Source organism: Ornithorhynchus anatinus, chromosome 7 (genome assembly GCF_004115215.2).
Source record: "Ornithorhynchus anatinus isolate Pmale09 chromosome 7, mOrnAna1.pri.v4, whole genome shotgun sequence".
Taxonomy (NCBI): Eukaryota; Metazoa; Chordata; class Mammalia; order Monotremata; family Ornithorhynchidae; genus Ornithorhynchus; species Ornithorhynchus anatinus.
The window spans coordinates 48,285,621-48,304,945 of record NC_041734.1 but is presented as its reverse complement, the minus strand read 5'-3'; the positions used below and the strand labels follow the sequence as shown (position 1 = coordinate 48,304,945).

Sequence of the window (19,325 nt, the reverse complement as noted above, 5' to 3'; positions counted from 1 at the left end):
GGTCAGGGCACTGTATTAAGCACTTGAACCCGGTCCTAAACCCAGCTAGGACACTAGCCTGCTGCGTGACTTTGGGCATGTCATTTAACTGCTCTGTGCCTCAGTTTTCTTATCTATAAAATGGGGATTCAATACCTGTTTTTCCTACTTCTCCCTATTATTGAGACTACTAATAATAATGGTGGTATTTGTTAAGCGCTTACTATGTGCAGAGCACTGTTCTAATTGCTGGGGTAGATACAGGGTAATCAGGTTGTCCCAAGTGAGGCTCACAGTTCATCCCCATTTTACAGATGAGGTCACTGAGACACAGAGAAGTGAAGTGACTTGCCCACAGTCACACAGCTGACAAGTGGCAGAGCCAGGATTCAAACCCATGACCTCTGACTCCCAAGCCCGGGCTCTTTCCACTGAGCCACGCTGCTTCTCATCTGCTTCTGGTTTTAAACAGTCACATTTCAACGTCTGTTGCTGACTTCTGGGGTGGTGGGGGGAGATGGGAGGTGTGTGGTGCGTGTGTGTGTGTGTGTTTGTGTGTGCGTATTGTCGGAGAGGGAGAAAGAGACAGAGGATATGGAGGGGATGAGGAGGCCGGAGGAGAGTGGTGAGATCTCGGCTCCCTTGGAGATAAACTGATGCTCAGACCATGAAGCTACCCTCTGCAGACCCTAGACTTCTGGAATATGGAAGTTCCAAAATGACAGGTCGAAGCTTCACAAATCAGCTATTAGATTCTTCTTGCCCACTAAACCTCTGCATCACATGATTTCCTCCAAAGGAGAAAGGTGTATGTTTCATCATTTTTTATTCTCTGTCAGTTCCAAATATATCCATCAAGAACTGCATTCTCATGAGAGTTTTCTTTCTGAACACTGATTTGACATTTGTAATTGAAGCTGGGACACCTTTTGCAAAAGGGAATTGAGGTTAGTGAGACAGCGATAGCTTGACTCAATATCTGAAACAGCGGTTTAGAAATTGAGATTGCTGGGAATTCTAAACCTAGTTCTATGCTTAAATTACTAAAGGATTTGGGATGTCAATTTAACTTTTCTTTAGGTTTTGTGTTCCCCGATATCGAAGCTTTTTACCAATCTGCTAGATCTGATTATGAAATAGGATCATTAAGAAAAAAATTGAAACCTCTTCAAATATCTGGTAGAAGAAATGGAGATATTTTAGTTCACACTGTGAATAAATGATTTCCAAATTGAATGTCCCTCTGCGGTGGCTTTAAAATGTCTCTCTGCGCACCGAAACCACTCAGCCAACTTGTCTATTTCTATCAATAACCATGAAAAAGGAGAATGTAAAATGCCCCAAATCCCTGATTAAATGCAGTCTGTATGCAGTACTTCATGTGATAGATTGCTTCCAGGGAAGCAGAAATGCTAAAGTTATTTCCAGTTAAGTTATTATACTGAGCTGAGCTTCATTATAAAAATCAATTATTCCTTTTCGCTAAATTTAAGAAGACTATATGCTACTGAGGGCTACTGCAAACAAATATTTCCTGCAGATGAAACATTAGTGCATATCTAAATCCTGACCTAAGTTCTCTCCAACACACCCCCTGAATGCAAAATCTGTTCTCCCACAGAGTCCTTCAATCTCTCGACCCCTTCCAATTTTCCTAAGGCATCACGTCCCATTTGGTCTCCGTACACAACCTACTTTCTCTTGACACACAAATCCACAGTCTCAACATTACCCTTCCCACTGAACTCAACTCACTCTCTCCCCTATCCCTATGGAGATCTCATACCACCAACTCAGAGGCCTGGCTCACCTCGAAAATACACTTTTTGTACCCTTGGGCATGAGCAGTGGAGCACCGCTGGCTGAAATCCAGACAGCAGGCGTGGCGCAGTGGGAAGCAGCGTGGTTCAGTAGAAAGAGCCTGGGCTTAGGAGTCAGAGGTCATGGGTTCTAAACCCGGATCCGTCACCTGTCAGCTGTGTGACTTTGGGCAAGTCGCTTCACTTCTCGGTGCGTCAGTTACCCCTTCTGTAAAATGGGGATTAAGACTGAGCCTCACGTGGGACAACCTGATTACCTTGTATCTACCCCAGCGCTTAGAACAGTGCTCGGCACATAATAAGCTTAACAAATACCAACATTATTGAGAAGCAGCGTGGAGAGAGCCTGGGCTTGGGAGTCAGAGGTCGTGGGTTCGAATCCCGCCTCTGCCACTCGTCTGTTGTGTGACTGTGGGCCAGTCACTTCACTTCTCTGGGCCTCAGTTCCCTCATCTGGAAAATGGGGATGAAGACTGTGAGTCCCACGTGGGACAACCTGATTACCCTGTGTCTACCCCCGCGCTTAGAACAGTGCTCTGCACATAGTAAGCGCTTAACAAATGCCAAAATTATTAATATTATTACCTTATCCATCTCAAATAAATCCTTATCTAACTCTGCCTTTTCATCTGCCCAGCAACAATCTTCTCCATATATATTGACTCCCATGCCCATTGCCTGTGCTAGCGTTTCAGACTTTTAACTCCCACTTCAAACCTCCTGGATCCCCACCACCCATATCTTGCCCCTAAGGGCCTTGCTACGTATTTTATCGAGAAAATTGAATCCAACAAACATGGTCTCCCTAAATTCTCCCTGATTCTCTCTAGTATTACCCTTCTCCTTTTCCCTCTTTGACAGTCCCATTTTCCCAGCAGATTCCAAAGAAATCTCCATCTTGCTCTCAAAATCCACCCCCTTTACCTGCACCCCTGACCCATTCCTTTGCACTTCATCAAAATATTTGTCCCTTCTCTTCTTCTCTCCTGACCATCATCTTCAACTGTTCACTTTCCAATGACTTTTTCCCCACTTCTTTCAAACATGCTCATGTATTGCCTATCCTAAAAAAAAAAATGCTCCTTTGGCCCTGTAGCTACCTCCAGTTATCATCCCATCTCCCTCCTACCAGTATCACAAAGACTCAGAAGACCACATAATACAATAGAATATTTTTGGTATGTAAAAAAAAAATCCAATGCAGTTCCTGGTCTAGTGGAAGAAAACTGAAATTATTATAAAAATAAAACCTATAACCAAGGCCTCTCTCCTGGAACAAAGCATTAATTGTGGTATTTGTTAAGTGCTTATCATGTGCAATGCACTGTACTAAGCACTGGGGTGGATACAAGCAAATCAGGTTGGACACAGTCCCTGTCCCACATAGGGCTCAGAGTCTCAATTCCCATTTTATAGATGAGATAAGTGAGGCCCAGAGAAGTGAAGTGACTTGGCCAAGGTCACAAAGCAGACAAGTGGCAGAGCTAGGATTAAAACTCAAGACCTTCTGACTCCCAGGCCCAGGCTCTGAACTCTACACCGTGCTGCTTAGTCTAATACACCAGGCCAAGAGGTATCAGTAGATCTCCACTACAAAAAAACCAGTACACACCTCTGGTTGATGTAATTGATAAGAAATAAGAATAATCGTGAATATCATATCATTGATGTATACTTCAAAACTTCTTTAGCATGTTAGACAGATCTCTGTTCCTTCATCCAAACCTGTGGTCTGGTTAGTCTTCCAATGTGTTCCCTTTATAGTGAGATTTTAACTAAGGAATTCATTTAATTGATTGCTCTTACAGTGGAGTATTACAAATATGATATTTTAGTCAAATTATTTGAATTGACTATTGCTTGTTGCCAGCAAATTCATTCTTCATTCCTCATTTCTTATTATTCTTGTTTATCATCATTATACCAGTTCCAATTAATTTTAAATAATATTCTTTTCCTGAAATTATTCTGAATGTTGTCTCCCCACATTACCAGGGCCAATTATGGGTAACGAGAAGAATTTGGGCTTGTGAGGTATAGAAAATAACCTATAAAATACACACTATGAAATATCCCTCCTTCCCAAATGATAGAAGAATAGAGCGGTATTTATTTAGAACCTGTGTTTTGTACAAGAGTGAATAGAACATAACACCAAAGGGGAAACAAAACAAGATTTTTTTTTAATGAATCTTTTTCCTCAGGTCATCGGAACATACCGGATTTTTTAATCTAAAAGTTCTTTAAGACCATTATAGGGGTTGGGAGGCAGCACTGGTAAATGTGAGTGTATAACAAACTTTGCAGGTTGAATTGAATTTCTATGGGATTCATTATTTGGGAAAAGAAGCTAGAAGGGTTGCTTTTTTGAAGGTTACATTATATATGTCAGCCTATGTGTTAATATGCAATCTAAAAGATGTGTACATAATCAGTATATGTATATATATATATATATATATATATACACATATATATACATATATATATATATTTCTGTCTTAAAAGAAGACAATACATCATATGTGTAAGAATATGCTGAGAAATAAAAATAGATAAATAAGGAAGGCTTTATACATGAGTAATAAAAGCTAACTATAAAGCTGAATCAATATAGACTCTGCAATTAAGACTGCTCTTCATTTTTGTTCATTCTGATACAATAAAAACTACTTTTCTACAAAATGAAGTCAAGACTAGTGATTTAATATCCAAATTATCTAATGTATTAAAGCAATAGATCTACTGAAACTTTGGGACTAATACTATCTTTTTTTAGCATTATCATTTGGTTTTACAATTATTAATACTAGCGGTCTTTAACAAAGTATTTGAGAGTCAAGTGTTGAATCCTCCAATCACTATACTATCAAAGTGATATCACCAAATGCAAACTATCCAACTGTTGAAAAAGGCTATAAAATAACTTCATGGAAATCCAAAAAATAACCATCCACCTAATGATCTGCAAGGATTTATAAAACAGCAGGAAATCTTTAGCTACTTGGCTATTGAAAATGAATTGTGAGTATTCCCCAGCTGTGTAAGGAAATGTATTTTTTCTTGAATAGGAATATTTCACCTGCAATATAGGAGCAGGACCAAGATTACTGGGGGGAATTAAGACAAACCTTGGCCTTGTCTTTTGGAACACCATTTTAATGGGTTGTTAAAGGTCCTAAGTGAATTCTCTTAGAATAGAGAAGCAGCGTGGCTCAGTGGAAAGAGCATGGGCTTGGGAGCCAGAGGTCATGGGTTCGAATCCCAGCTCTGCCACTTGTCAGCTGTGTGGCTGTGGGCAAGTCACTTAACTTCTCTGTGCCTCAGTTACCTCATCTGGAAAATGGGGATGAAGATTGTGAGCCTCATGTGGGACAACCTGATTACCTTGTATACCCCAGCGCTTAGAACAGTCCTCTGCACATAGTAATCGCTTAACAAATACCAACATTATTTATTATTTAATTCTCACTTATAAGATATATGCATAGTTAGAATTAAAGCAAAAGGCTAATGCCCCTGTAGTTTCATCCCTTATCATTGCACATGTGACCAGGATTCCATCATGCTAGGATAAAATTTCAGTTGCATACTACCTATATTCCTCTCTGAACAATCAAAAATAGAGCTTTAGGATTTTGGCTGGTAGGCCCTGTGGGTAACTTCAATAGTATCAGAGGATATTTTGTGTAAAAGCCAGTCATTGAGTTCCACTGCTATTCTCCCTTGGTTCCTATCAATCAATCACTGGTATTTATTCAGTGCTTATTAAGTGCAGAGCACTTGTACTAAGCCCTTGGGAAAATACAATACAACAAAATTAGCACTTTCCCTACCCATAATGATCTTACAATCAAGAGGCGGAGTCAGAGAAGTATTGTGGCTTAATGGGTAGACCACAGGCCTGGAAATCAGAAGGACCTGGGTTGGAGAAGCAGCGTGGCTCAGTAGAAAGAGCACGGGCTTTGGAGTCAGGGCTCATGAGTTCGAATCCCAGGTCTGCTATTTGTCAGCTGTGTGACCATAGGCAAGTCACTTAACTTCTCTGTGCTTCAGTTCCCTCGTCTGTAAAATGGGGATTAAGACTGTGAGCCCCACATGGGACAACCTGATTCCCGTGTGTCTACCCCAGTGCTTAGAACAGTGCTCGGCACATAGTAAGCGCTTAACAAATACCAACATTATTATTATTATTATTATTATTATTATTTGAATCATGGCTCTGCCGTGTGATCTTGGGCAAATGACTTATCTTCTTTGGGACTCAGTTACCTCATCTTTAAAATGGGGGTTAAGAGCGTGAGTCCAGTGTGGGACAGGCACTGTTGCAAATCTGATTGATTTGCATCGAACAGTGCTTGGTACATAGTAAATCCTTAACTAGTATTATTATAAACTAACAATTATAATTCGTATAAATAATATAATTAATATAAATGAATGTCATCTATACTATATAATTTAATGATAAGTACATAAAGTGCTGTGGGGTGGGGTGAAATATCAATTGCCAAAAGGTCACAAATCCAAGTGCACAGACAATACAGAAAGGAGAGCGAGCGAGGGAAGAGAAGGCTTAAAAGGGGAAGCCCTCCTGGAGGAGATGTAACCTGAATAATGCATCGACGGTGGGGAGAGTGGTGGTCTGGCTTATGTGGAAGGGGAGGGAGTTCCAGGCTAGGGGGAGGTCCTGGGAAAGAGGGTCAGTGGTGAGATAGATGAGATTGGGGGAACAGAGTTGGTAGACACAGTGCCTGCTCACAAGGAATTTACAGTCTAGGAGTCTAGGACATCAAATGTCAGCAATCCCTGGAAGTAGAAGCCTCACCCAAAAGCATGACAATATTTTAGGGCTTAAAAAGTCTGACTCAGATCACAAGCTAATCATAGAAGCGCATAAACTAGTCAATTTATTCATTCATTCAATTGTATTTATTCGAAGCACTTGAGAGCATATAATACAACAATAAACTGACACATTATCTGACCACAAAGAGCTTACAGTCCAGGGTTGGGGGAGACAGATATTAATATAAATATGAATAAATAAATGACAGATATGTACATAGTGCTGTCAGAGCCAATATATAATAGTGAAGCAGGGACGGGGTAACAATATTAATAATGATAGTGGCATTTGTTAAGTGTCTATTCTGTGCCAGGCATTGTACTAAACACTGGGATGGATGCAAGCAAATTGGGTTGACACAATCCCTGTCCCACACGGGGCTTACAGTATTAATTTCTATTTTACAGATGAGGGACCTGAGGCCCAGAAAAGTAAAGTGACTTGCCCAAGGTCACACAGCAGAAAAGTGGCAGAGGTGGGATTGGACCCCATGACTTTCTGACTCCCAGACCCCTGCTCTATCCACTGTGCCATGGAAGGAACAGAAGCAGGCCAGAGTCAGATTATGCTAGATCCCTTCCTCACCCATATAAGCAGAGACCAAAGTGCAACCAAATGGACAAGACAAACTCAATGGCTCCTACCTCAGTTAAGCTAACTTCTCTCTTTGTCTCATGCACCACTAAATATGCCATTTGGTGCTCAATAAATAATAAGTGACGGAAACATTAACTCACACACTGTAACTAGCAATAACAGTTTATCAGTTCGGACAGAGTATCTCCACCAGCATTTAGAACAGTGCTTAAAAAATAACACAAAAAAATCAAAATATGTCTAGGCCAAGTACCTGTACGCCCATTTTATCCAAATACATTTTAGAAATGTTTCTGCATAGTTTGAGGAGCCGTTACACATGATTTCATTATAAAGTTAAATCAAATTAAGTTAAATTAAGTTAAATCAAGAAGGAAGAACAATCCTGGTAAAGCAGGCACCCTTGTTTACAGGGGCAATATCATACACTAGGTTGCCTCTGGAGAAATAGCAGCTCACAACAGGTAAAAACAAGCATTACGCTGGGAGTGACTAATCATTATGAGAGCCCAGTATACCCTCCCCGTTTGCCGAATACCTGTGCCAGTTGGCCCCATTCTATTGATGGGCAGGGTGTTGGCAGTGCGTTGGCTGTTTGGCTCCACCAATCTACCCTTGCTCCCGGCAAGTGCTCTACCTTATTCCATCTGCACACAATAAAATCAGCAATTTGCAGCTGCAGCTAGAACCTGAGATATAGTTTATGAGCCCAATGACCACTGGGTTTCTTCCCATGCCCTTCTCAGCATCTGGGCTCCAGCTGGTCCCTCAAAATGGGAAATCATCAATACTGACATCCGACACCTTCAACAGTTCATTAAATCACACCTGCCGTGCACTTCCATTTATACTGAATGCTAGAAATGAAATATATCTTCAGATAGGCTAGCATGTCCCATTGCATAACCATTTATCTGGCAATGGACATGTACTTATTCATTCATTCAATAGTATTTATTGAGCGCTTACTATGTGCAGAGCACTGTACTAAGCGCTTGGAATGTACAAATCAGCAACAGACAGAAACAGTCCCTGCCCAGTGACGGGCTTACAGTAGAGGACACACAGGGACCATTGAAATGCTGTCATTGAAGTCCTTACAGCTGTGAAGGCAGCTGTAGTCTCCACTTAGGTTCTAGTAAGAGGTTCTCTCATTTGGTCCTCTTCAGTCTTGTTCAAAGAACTTTCCAAGCCAATCTTGTGAGGGAGTTGGTGGTGGAGGAGGAAGAGGAGTGTGGGGAGGCAGAAGAAGCAGGGGAGAAGAAAGTGTTGATGTTGGTATTTAATGTTGGTATTTGTTAAGCGCTTACTATGTGCAGAGCACTGTTCTAAGCGCTGGGGTAGATACAGGATAATTGGGTTGTCCCACATGAGGCTCACAGTTAATCCCCATTTTACAGATGAGGTAACTAAGAGAAGTTAAGTGACTTGCCCACAGTGACACAGCTGACAAGTGGCAGAGCCGGGATTCGAGCCCATGATCTCTGACGCCCAAGCCCGGGCTCTTTCCACTGAGCCAAGCTGTGACGCAAGTGACTGTCCTTGAGATAGCCCAGGTCCTACATTCATGAGATCCCTGGCCCCTCCCCCGACCTACTCCATTCCAGAGAACTATCACCCCATAAAATGGAAAGGGAGAGTGGGGACGAGTGACTCACATTCACGAGACCCACTCACCGGGAGCCCCCCAAGGAGGTGGGACCAAAAGGCTAGAGAGAGCACGGTCCTGAGAGATAGAGCACGGGCCTGGGAGTCAACAGGAGTGGGTTTTAATCCCAGCTCTGCCGCTGCTGCTGTGTAACCTTGGGCAAATCACTTCACTTCTCTGAGCCTCAGTCACCTCAGTCATAAAATGATGATTGGGACTGTTAGCCCTCTGTGGGACAGGGTCTGTGTCCAACCTGATTTGCTTGTATTCACCCACGTTTACTACAGTAGCTGACACATAGTAAGTGCTTAACAAATACCACAATTATTATTTTTACTACTGCAGCAATAACTCATATCTTGAGAAACGTATGGACTTTTTTTCCTCAAATCATTTAAAACTCATTGAGTGCCTACCAAGTGCGAACACTGGACTAAATGCTTGGGACTATATGATAGAAACATGATATATAGTCCCTGCTCTCAGTGAGTTTACAATAAATAATGATCCCATTTAAAACCCCTGTGGAAAACAAAAGAGCCCAAATTCTGGATAATTCATTTAATTGTATTTATTGTCAGTGCAAAGCACTGATAATTGAGTAATTATTCACAATTCCATTCATAAATTCTAACATACTGCCATATTTGTTGAATGTTTACCACAGGCCAAGCACTAGGGAAGATGCAATCAGCTGAGAAACAGTCCCTGTCTCACATGGGGATTATAATAATAATAATAATAATGTTGGTATTTGTTAAACGCTTACTCTGTGCAGAGCACTGTTCTAAGCGCTGGGGTAGATACAGGGTAATCAGGTTGTCCCACATGAGGCTCCCAGTCTTAATCCCCATTTTACAGATGAGGGAACTGAGGCCCAGAGAAGTGAAGTGACTTGCCCAAAGTCACACAGCTGACAAACAGCAGAGCCAAGATTCGAACCCACGACCTCTGATTCCCAAGCCCGGGCTCTTTTCACGGAGCCATGCTGCTTCTCTATAACGAGGAGGGAGAACAGGTATTTAATCACCATTTTTGCAGATGGGGAAACTGAGTTACAGAGAAGTTAAGGTACTTGCCCAAGGTCAAACAGCAGGCAAGTGCCAGAGTTGGGTTTAGAACCCGTGACTCAGAACTCAATCCTGTGATATTTTCCTCAGATCATGTTAGTGAACATGTCCACTGACTCTGTTGTAGTGTACTCTCCCAAGCACTTAGTAGAGTGCTCTACAGTAACCGCTCAATTAATGTCATTGTTGATGATGATAATGCTATAGCTTGTCTGCAACTGCAATGGTCGTCCTAGTTAACCTGGTAATAACTGGAGGGAGATCTCTCCAGATGATCAGTAGGAAATTCAAAACCCATCCTTTGTATTGACCCCTGAATCAGTTTAACCGTCTCCGTGAACTCCAAAATACTTAGATCCACAGAAGAATACTTAGATCCACAGCTGGTAAATACTATTATTTAAAAATCTGATGAAACATCAACCAGATTACAGAAACACACCGTGTTATGGAAATATGTGCCGTGTTATGGAAACATGGCAAAAGCAATGCCCACATGGCACTTTGAACAAGGTCCATAGTTTGTGGAAGTAAAGAAACCACAAATTGTTCCACAAAGAATTAACAAATTTTGACCTGTGACCTACATATAAAGTGAAGTCCTTCAAGGTGACTCAGTGAGAGGCAGCTTTATCATGTTGCCACACTGATGGTGTAGGTGGTTTAAATAATGTAGTTGTCAGCCTCATGACAAGTGGGCAGGGCAGGGAAAAGAGAGGGTGGGGAAGATGCAATCAACTGAGAAACAATCCCTGTCTCACATAGGGATTATAAGGGGGAGAGAGAATTCTGTGATCCATGCTCCTCTCTTTCCCACTGATGCTCTCAGGGTCCCCTCACACCCCTCTTTTCTGTTCTCCTGAGCGGTGGGAGGGACAGTGGCACCTCTCCACCCTCTGGAAGAACGACAGCAGTGGTAGCATAGTCCCCTCCCCTTGGGCCCCACTCTGTTCCTCTCTCTTCTCTGGAGACGTGGAGGCCCTGGGAGCCTATAAATCCTCCAGATGCAACATAAATGTGTCCTGAGGAGACAGGACACAGGATTCTGAAGCTTGTGAGAGGCTCATAAGATAACTTTCTCCCCCTTCCATTCTCCCCACAACTCCAAGGAGCCAGGGTGCAGCATAGTGAGCCTTGGCCGTTCCTAGCCACAAAGGCTGCATCAGATTAATAATAATGACAATAATACTATCTGTTAAGTGCTTACTATATGCCGGGCACTGTACTGAGCATGGGAGTAGAAACAAGATAATCAGGTCAGACGGAGTCTCTGTCCCACGTGGGACTCACAGGCTTCATCCCCATTTTACAGATGTGGTAACTGAGGCCCAGAGAAGTTAAGTGACTTGCCCAAGGTCACACAGCAGACGAGTGGCAGAGATGGGATTAGAACCAAGGTCCTCTGACTCCCAGGCCCACGCTCTTTCCACTAAAACGTGCCACTGGCAGATGGAAATCAGACGGAACATGGCTAATTAGCAGGTGATAAATCAACATCTCAAATAGAAAGTAGGTAAGATAGGGGCTCCCTGTCAGCTCACTATGGGCAGGGAATGTGTCTACCAACTCTGTTATATTGTACTCTCCAAGAGCTTAGAAGAGTGCTCTAAACAAAATAAGCACTTAATAAATGTGATTGATTTATCCATAATACAGTTAAGAGCCTCCTATGCAAATAGCACTCTGGTCATGTATTCCCTCAAACTATTTCTACTCTATAAAATAGAGGTGCAATTCAGAATAGAGTAACTTCACGGAACAGTAAATCAGCACCTTCTCAGAGGTAGGGCACTGGAAGTCCCACATTGACATGGTCTGTAAGCTGGGCATATAAATGTGGGAGAACTAGTGAAACTTATAATGGACTTTGAGGTTTATTTTGCATATACAGAGTTGCTTGTTCTTTGTTTTTGCTTTTCTGAGAAGTTCTATATGAGTTTAAAGTGCCAGAGTATGACAGTAGACTGCAGAGAAATATATGTAGGGATGAGATTGCAGGAGATCTATAAATATAGAAGCCAAGTTATAATAAAATCAAACAAGATGCCAGTTGGACGGTGTGCCAATTATTCTGTGTTCTGAGGTTTTTATCTTTGCCGAATTGCTTTAAGAAAACTAATGGTGTGTGATTCTTCACCAGTAGAGAACCCGTTAATCTTTCTGTTGCCATTGTTAAAGTAATTAGAGTCCCTAACTGATAGAGTTTACAGTTAGGAGCAGGGCTGGATTAAGGCAGGGGCTCACATCTCACAAATACCTCACAATGTGGCCTTCAGCCATGCAAGTTGCCATCTGGAAGGAACATTTTTTCCTGCACCATCTCTCCTCCTCCTGTGGTGGAGCTCCCTCTCCTCCCTGTAGCTCTGCCCCGATGGCAGGGATGATCCCGGCATGTGATTGGCAGATAAAGTCCACATTCAGGCAGAAGGATGTGGGTAAGGGAGGTGTGAGGGGGTGGAAAGAGAAGGAAGTGGGTGGCATCTTTGGGTAAGGAGACAACGGAGGCTACTCCACGGCGGGTCTGTAATTTATCTATTTATATTAATGTCTGTCTCCTCCTCTAGACTGTAAGCTCACTGTGGGCAGGGAATGTGTCCGTTTATTATTGTACTGAATTCTCCCAAGTGCTTAGTACAGTGCTCTGCACAGCAGTAAGTGCTCAGTAAATTCAACTGACTGACTGACTACTGCCAAGCCATCCGAGGGTCCTGCATATTCAGGTGCTGCCTGGGGTCTTATCTTCCATTCCTGGCTGGGTTTGGCTATGTTGCCCCTGCTTTGGAACTCTCTTCTCTGTCCCTCTTCCCCATGTTAAATGTACCTACTGTTACCCCGGCAACCAGGGGCATCTCAAAATTCTGAACAAGAGAAAAAAATGAACGGTGTCCCCCTCCCAATTTGCCAAGCTTTTGTTCACAGTTGATCTCCTGTATAAAATCAGGAGTTGGTTCCTTCTCTTCCAATTCAATTGCAATAAAGTGGTCATTCAGGGTAGAGTAGCTTTATTGGACAGTAAACCAGAACATCCTAGGACCTAGAACACCAGAATGCCCACATTGACACAGACTTGCAAGCTAGATATGTGAACAGTGGGAGAAGAACTGATGGGATTTACATTGGAGCCTGAGATTTTTGTACCTATGTAGAGATATGTAATAATAATGTTAACAAATTGGGGTATTTGTTAAGCACTCACCATTCATTCATTCAATCCTATTTATTGAGCACTTACTATGTGTAGGACACTGAACTAAGCACTTGGAATGTACAATTCGGCAACAGATAGAGACAATCCCTGACCATGTGCCAAGTAGTAAGTACTGGAGTAGATGCAAGATAATGAGGTTGGACACAGTCCTTGTTCCAACATGGGGATCACATCCAAGTAGGAGGGAGAACAGGTATTGAATTCCCATTTTACACATGAGGGTACTGAGGGACAGAGAAGTAAAGTGACTTGCCCAAGGACACACCACAGGTAAGTGACTGACCTGGGATTAGAACTCAAATCCTTTGTGCTTTCAGTCTTGTCCTATTTCAATTGAATTGTCAGAGAATTAACTCATGATTTTATACAGGAGAACAATTTTAAACAGTTACAAAAAGCCTTCTGTTTATGAGCTTTGTTTATTATGTTTGCCAGGTTAATCTGTTTTCTCTAATAGGGTAATCATCAGATTTTTCCCTGTAATATGGGTTCATGAATGTGAAATGGGGAAAGTTATTCAAACAGGATTGGATGACAAATTATCTTTTCACTTTGGGGCATTTGTGATTAAAAGTTTAGCAATAAAGTTAAAATAAACTATATTACCTAATTTCACTTCTTAATCCCTTCCAGATAAAAAAAAAACCCTTCAGAAAAAGAGTGTTTGGTTAAAAGTTCAATGTAACTGGTAGAATGGAACTCCAAGCAGAAAAACCGAAAATCAGTTCATTAAAAACCCATGGCAACATCAGTTCAGAACAAACAATGCTAGATTGCATGAATTTTATGGAATTCACTTATGCCTTAATGGCCCTTTCTTCCTTAAGAGGCTTCAGTGTATTTTTAGAGCTTTACTATGCAGATGTTATCCTTTCAATTCGATAAGCAAAGTCATCTAGTGGCTAGGGCATGGTCCTGGAGGTCAGAAGGACCTGGGTTTTAATTCCGGCTCCACCACTTGACTGCTGTGTGACCTTGGTCAAATTACTTAATTTCTCTGGACCTCAGTTACCTAACCTGTAAAATGGGAACCATGACTGTGAGCCCCATGTGGGACAAAGACATTGTCCAACCTAATAAGCTTGTATCCACACCAGCTCTTATATGCTTGGCACATAGTAAGTACTTAACATATGCCATAAAAAAGACAGCACTTACTGAGTGCCTATTTAGTGCCAACCCCCATACTAGACACTTGTGAGAGCACAAGTTTCTCTACCACTGGCATATAATAATAATAATAATGATGGTATTTGTTAAGTGCTTACTATGTGCAGACCACTGTTCTAAGCTGCTGGGGTAGATACAGGGTAATCAGAATGTCCCACATGGGGCTCACATTTTTTTAATCCCCATTTTTACAGATCAGGTAACTAAGGCACAGAGAAGTTAAGTGACTTGACCAAGATCACACAGTAGACAGGTGGAGGAGTCGGGATTAGAACCCACGACCTCTGACGCCCAAGCCCAGGCTCTTTGCATTGAGCCACGCTGCTTCTCTATGCTGAGGATATAGCAAGTAAGATGTTCACCCTACTTGTTGCTCTTACTCACGATACTACAAGCAGGTAGACATATAGACTGTAAGCACACTCTGGTGGGGGAATGTATCTACCAACTCTGCTATGCTGTATTCTCCCAAATGCTTAGCACAGTACCCTGCACACAAATTTTAAAAAATACCTAGTCCCTTGTCCCCAGCTTGAGACACATTTGATTCTTCAAAGAGGCAGGTATGGCCCCTGAGCCTTAGGTTGTGGACTCCTGCTCTGAGATAAAGAAAACCTCATGCGTGTTCCTACTTGCACATCGTGAGACTATGAACAGATTAATAATGTGAGATTTTACTATTGTCAAGAACATGTACATCTGGCACTTGCTAATGAAGACAAGATGACCTATGTATGTTTAAAATTTTCTCTGAAAGAGGCAAATTCAAATGACCCAATGAATCAAAGCAATTTTCTGGGTTGTTGTCCCAGATGAAAGTGGTGCACTACTTTTGATAATTTTTATAGTTTCGTAAAGTGCTTCATCTCTGCTTAAATCTTCTTAAATCTTAAAGCCCCCTAAATAGCAAGCAGGAGAATAGTAATTGCCTTTTAACACTAAGAATGTGTGTATCCATGGAAACCTGTGAGGTTCTGTAAAATACATTGTGCGTGCGCAAACACACACACACACAGCCCTGGATACAGTGTTCAGTAGGTTAGAATGCTATGAGAAGTTGACAGATTACAGAGGACTATAAAGATCAGGCAAGGACCAGTCTTTTTTACGTAATTACTGAGAAGCTCATGCTGCAATGAAAAAACGTATTTTTTCCCTGACTCTAGTGATCCCCTAAATCTTTTTTTTTAATAGAAAAGGTGAAAAAATGACCCATGCTCCTTAGATTTATATTTATCCCAGTAAAAATACTCTTCTGGCGCTCTAGAGTCTGAATGTACATGAAACGACCTAAATATGCTGATAGAATTAGATATTTTTAATAAACCATTTTTATCAATTATCATTATTATCATTTCATTCGTTAAACACTTACTACATACTAAGCACTGTGGTAGATTCAGGTTAGTGACACTGGACACAGTCCCTATCTGACAAGGGGCTCACAGTCTAGAGAAGAGGGAGAGGGAGAATGTTAATTTTTAATGGTATTTAAGTACTTACTATGTGTTAGGTCATATTTATTGAGTGCTTAGTGGGAGGGAGAACAATATTGAATCCCCATTTTACAGATGCGGAAACTGATACACAGAGAATTAAGTGACTTCCCAAGGTTACACGCAGTCAGAGGAGCCACAATTAGAACCCAGGTCCTCTGATTTCCAGGCCTTTGCTCATTCCACAAGGCCACGCTGCTTGTTTTTTAACGCTCTCTCAATGGCTGTCCAGTTAAGTGTCTTTCTCATTACTAAGTAAGTAGACATAGACAGCACAAGGAGCTGTGGGGAAAATCCATATCTCTTTGTCCTTCATACTAACCAAATACTAAAGTGAGAATAAATGAAGACATTATTCCAGGTTTTAAAAGGTAAATCTTAAAACTCAAAATTGAAACAAATAGGTAACTTTGAAAAGAGATAATTCAGAACTGACAGTGTCTTCCTCATATGCACAAGGAGCAACCCTTACACTTATCAATTTTGCTCTTTGCACCATCTCTTCCTGTTTTTCTTTTTGGCCTCCAAGTCTCACAAAATAACTCGGTGTAAATTGTAGTTATATGCGGCGGATCTCTGAGTTGTGATAGGAACTGATTTGTGGCAGGGGTTCCTTTTTTGATATTGTGTGTTAACCTTTTCTAAAGAGTTCTGTGGGGTTCCTACCTGTCATGCAAATTATTTATGGAGAACTTAAGATTTACTTTGTATTTGTCTTTCTCCTCTTCCTTATACTTATACCCTGCTTCTCTCCTGCTCTCAGTCTATTCATGCACGCTTATTGCTTGTCTCAGCTCCAATAATAATAATAATAATGGCATTTTTAAGTGCTTACTATGTGCCAAGCACTGTACTAAGTGCTGGGGTAGGTAGAAGCAAATTGTGTTGGACACCCAGTCCCTCGTGGGGCTCACGGTCTCAATCCCCATTTTACAGATGAGGTAACTGAGGCACAGAGAAGTGAAGTGACTTGCCTAAGGCCACGCAGTAGACAAGTGGCAGAGCCAGGATTAAAACCCATGACCTTCGGACTCCCAGGGCTGTGCTGTGTCCAGTATGCCATGCTGCTTCTCATTATCCTATCACTGGACACCCCCAGATCTACATTAAGAGCAGAATAAGGAGAAAAGGGAAAGCGGCAAAGAGGCGGTGTGGGATGTGGGGCCCAGAAATAGAACTCTCAAGACTCCCCGAGGTGTAGGCTTGGAACTTGTGAAAGTGTGGTAACTCTTAGGTAGGGTCATTACATGACATTTAAATATTTGGAAGCTAAAAAATATTTATTGAAACAAAGTAAAGATCAAAGAGAGGAAAATTGGAACTTATTAAGGTTAATAAATGTCATTGACCACCAATAAAAGCAGCATTCATAACATATTCATAGTCAGGCTGGACCAGGTATGCAAGAGGTGGGTTTTGTGGCTGTCTTATGGAAGAGACATCTGATGGATTCAAAACTTGTTTGAGGATTTTTTTCTGTAAGACAACAAAACAGAAAGAAGATTTACCCTGTTATGCAGATATGGAGCACACTACATGTTGAACTTCAAATATATATAGCCCTCATTTTGGAAACATAAATTTAAACAGGCTTCGGGACTTCCTAGATACAGCAATATTAACAGTGGATGACCAAAGGGCTGTAGAATATCAGCTCTAGAATGCAGGTGAAGCTGGGGTAGGGGCCCGAGCCTTTTGGGATTTATGTGGGATGCAGGGAAGAGGAAGGACAAGCTTTCCCAGACTGGTTTCCCTCTTTTTCCTACACAACCACGCTCCTTCCCTTCCCTTGTCTACCATCTCATATTTTCCCACACAAATAATAATGGTATTTGTTAAGCACTTACTATGTTCCAGGCACTGTATTAAGCACTGGGGTGGTTACATGCAAATCGGGTTGGACACAGTCCCTGTCCCGCTTAGGGCTCATAGTCTTAATCCCCATTTTGCAGGTGAGGTAACTGAGGCCCAGAGAACTGAAGTGACTTGCTTAAGGCCATACACAGCAGACAAGTAGTAGAGCAGGAATTAGAACCCTTGACCTTCTGACTTTTTTTTTTTTTTTTGGTATTTGTTAAGCGCTTACTATGTGCCGAGCACTGTTCTAAGCGCTGGGGTAGACAGAGGGGAATCCGGTTGTCCCACGTGGGGCTCACAGTCTTCATCCCCATTTTACAGATGAGGTAACTGAGGCACCGAGAAGTTAAGTGACTCGCCCAAAGTCACACAGCTGACAAGTGGCTGAGCCGGGATCCAAGCCCGTGCCCTATCCACTATGCCATACAGTCCCTGCATCAATGTCAACCTTTATTTATTTCTTAGGTCAGTCAGTAGAAGGAAATGAAGTCTGCTAAGATTGTGAGTGAACAAACTAAGAAGAAGAGGTATTTATTCCCCATTTTACAGCTGAAAAAACTGAGGCACAGAGAAGTGACTTGCCCAAGGTCATTCATTCAATTGTATTTATTGAGCGCTTACTGTGTGCAGAACATTGTACTATGCGCTTGTCACGCTTGTCACATGTCACCCGGCAGATACGTGGCAGGGCCAGGATTAGAAACCAGGTCCTCTGACTCCCAAATCATGCTCCTTCCACTAGGCCAAGCAGCATGGCTCAGTGGAAAGAGGACGGGCTTGGGAGTCAGAGGTCATGGGTTCGAATCCCGACTGCCACTTGTCAGCTGTGTGACTGTGGGCAAGTCACTTAACTTCTCTGTGCCTCAGTTACCTCATCTGTAAAATGGGGATTAAGACTGTGAGCCTCACGAGGGACAACCCGATTACCCTGTATTTACCCCAGTGCTTAGAACAGTGCTCTGCACATAGTAAGCGCTTAACAAATACCAACATTATTATTCCTTGCAAGATTATTTACTGTTATCTGAAAAGCCATTCACATGAGTGTAGCATCATGTTTGGGATTCCTCGGAGTTTAGGCCAGCACACTTAGTGTTTCCACGGCCATCATCCAGACGAATTATCATGAAAATGTGGCAAATAAAACTATTTAGGCAGACTTCATTTTTGATACACAGGGATCACACCACCTGTTCATGCTTCTGAGGTTTATTCACAAAGCAAATTAGTAATTCAAGGCCCTTGTTATGTTTGAGTTTAAGGGAAAACTGAAAAAAAAAACCATACCTGGAATGGACGTGGTACACAGTTGGTGAAATAAGTGCCACAAGGACAAATACCCCTACTACCACTCCCACAGCAACGTAGATGGCTGTGTTTTTATTATTAATCGACACACCTAGAAAGAATAAAAAATATCAATATGTAGTATAGAAAAGTATCAGTTATGCTTTTATATCTATCTAAATGGCTAACTTGATCATTCAGGAACTAGTTATTCAGTTTGATGATGATCCAGAAACTTTGATTTTCATAAAATGATTCAGGGGTTTTCTAGGAAGACAAATAAAACAGGTTTAACTATTGAGAAAAGGTGTAGTTCAGGGGAAAACTGAGCCAATTGGTTAAAA

General features: G+C 41.8%; 1 protein-coding gene across 1 annotated transcript in view; it reads right to left on the bottom strand.

Moving 5' to 3' along the window:
• Positions 1–17,152: 17,152 nt before the first annotated feature.
• Positions 17,153–19,325, bottom strand: part of LOC114813292 (zonadhesin-like) — a 60,836-nt gene continuing 58,663 nt past the window's right edge. Inside the window, exons 26-27 of the mRNA XM_039912740.1 lie at positions 18,982–19,093; positions 17,153–17,313 (exon numbers count right to left, since the gene is read on the bottom strand). Coding sequence (XP_039768674.1) covers positions 17,289–17,313; positions 18,982–19,093 — 137 coding nt within the window. The 3' untranslated portion in view covers positions 17,153–17,288. The remainder of the gene's footprint in view (positions 17,314–18,981; positions 19,094–19,325) is intronic.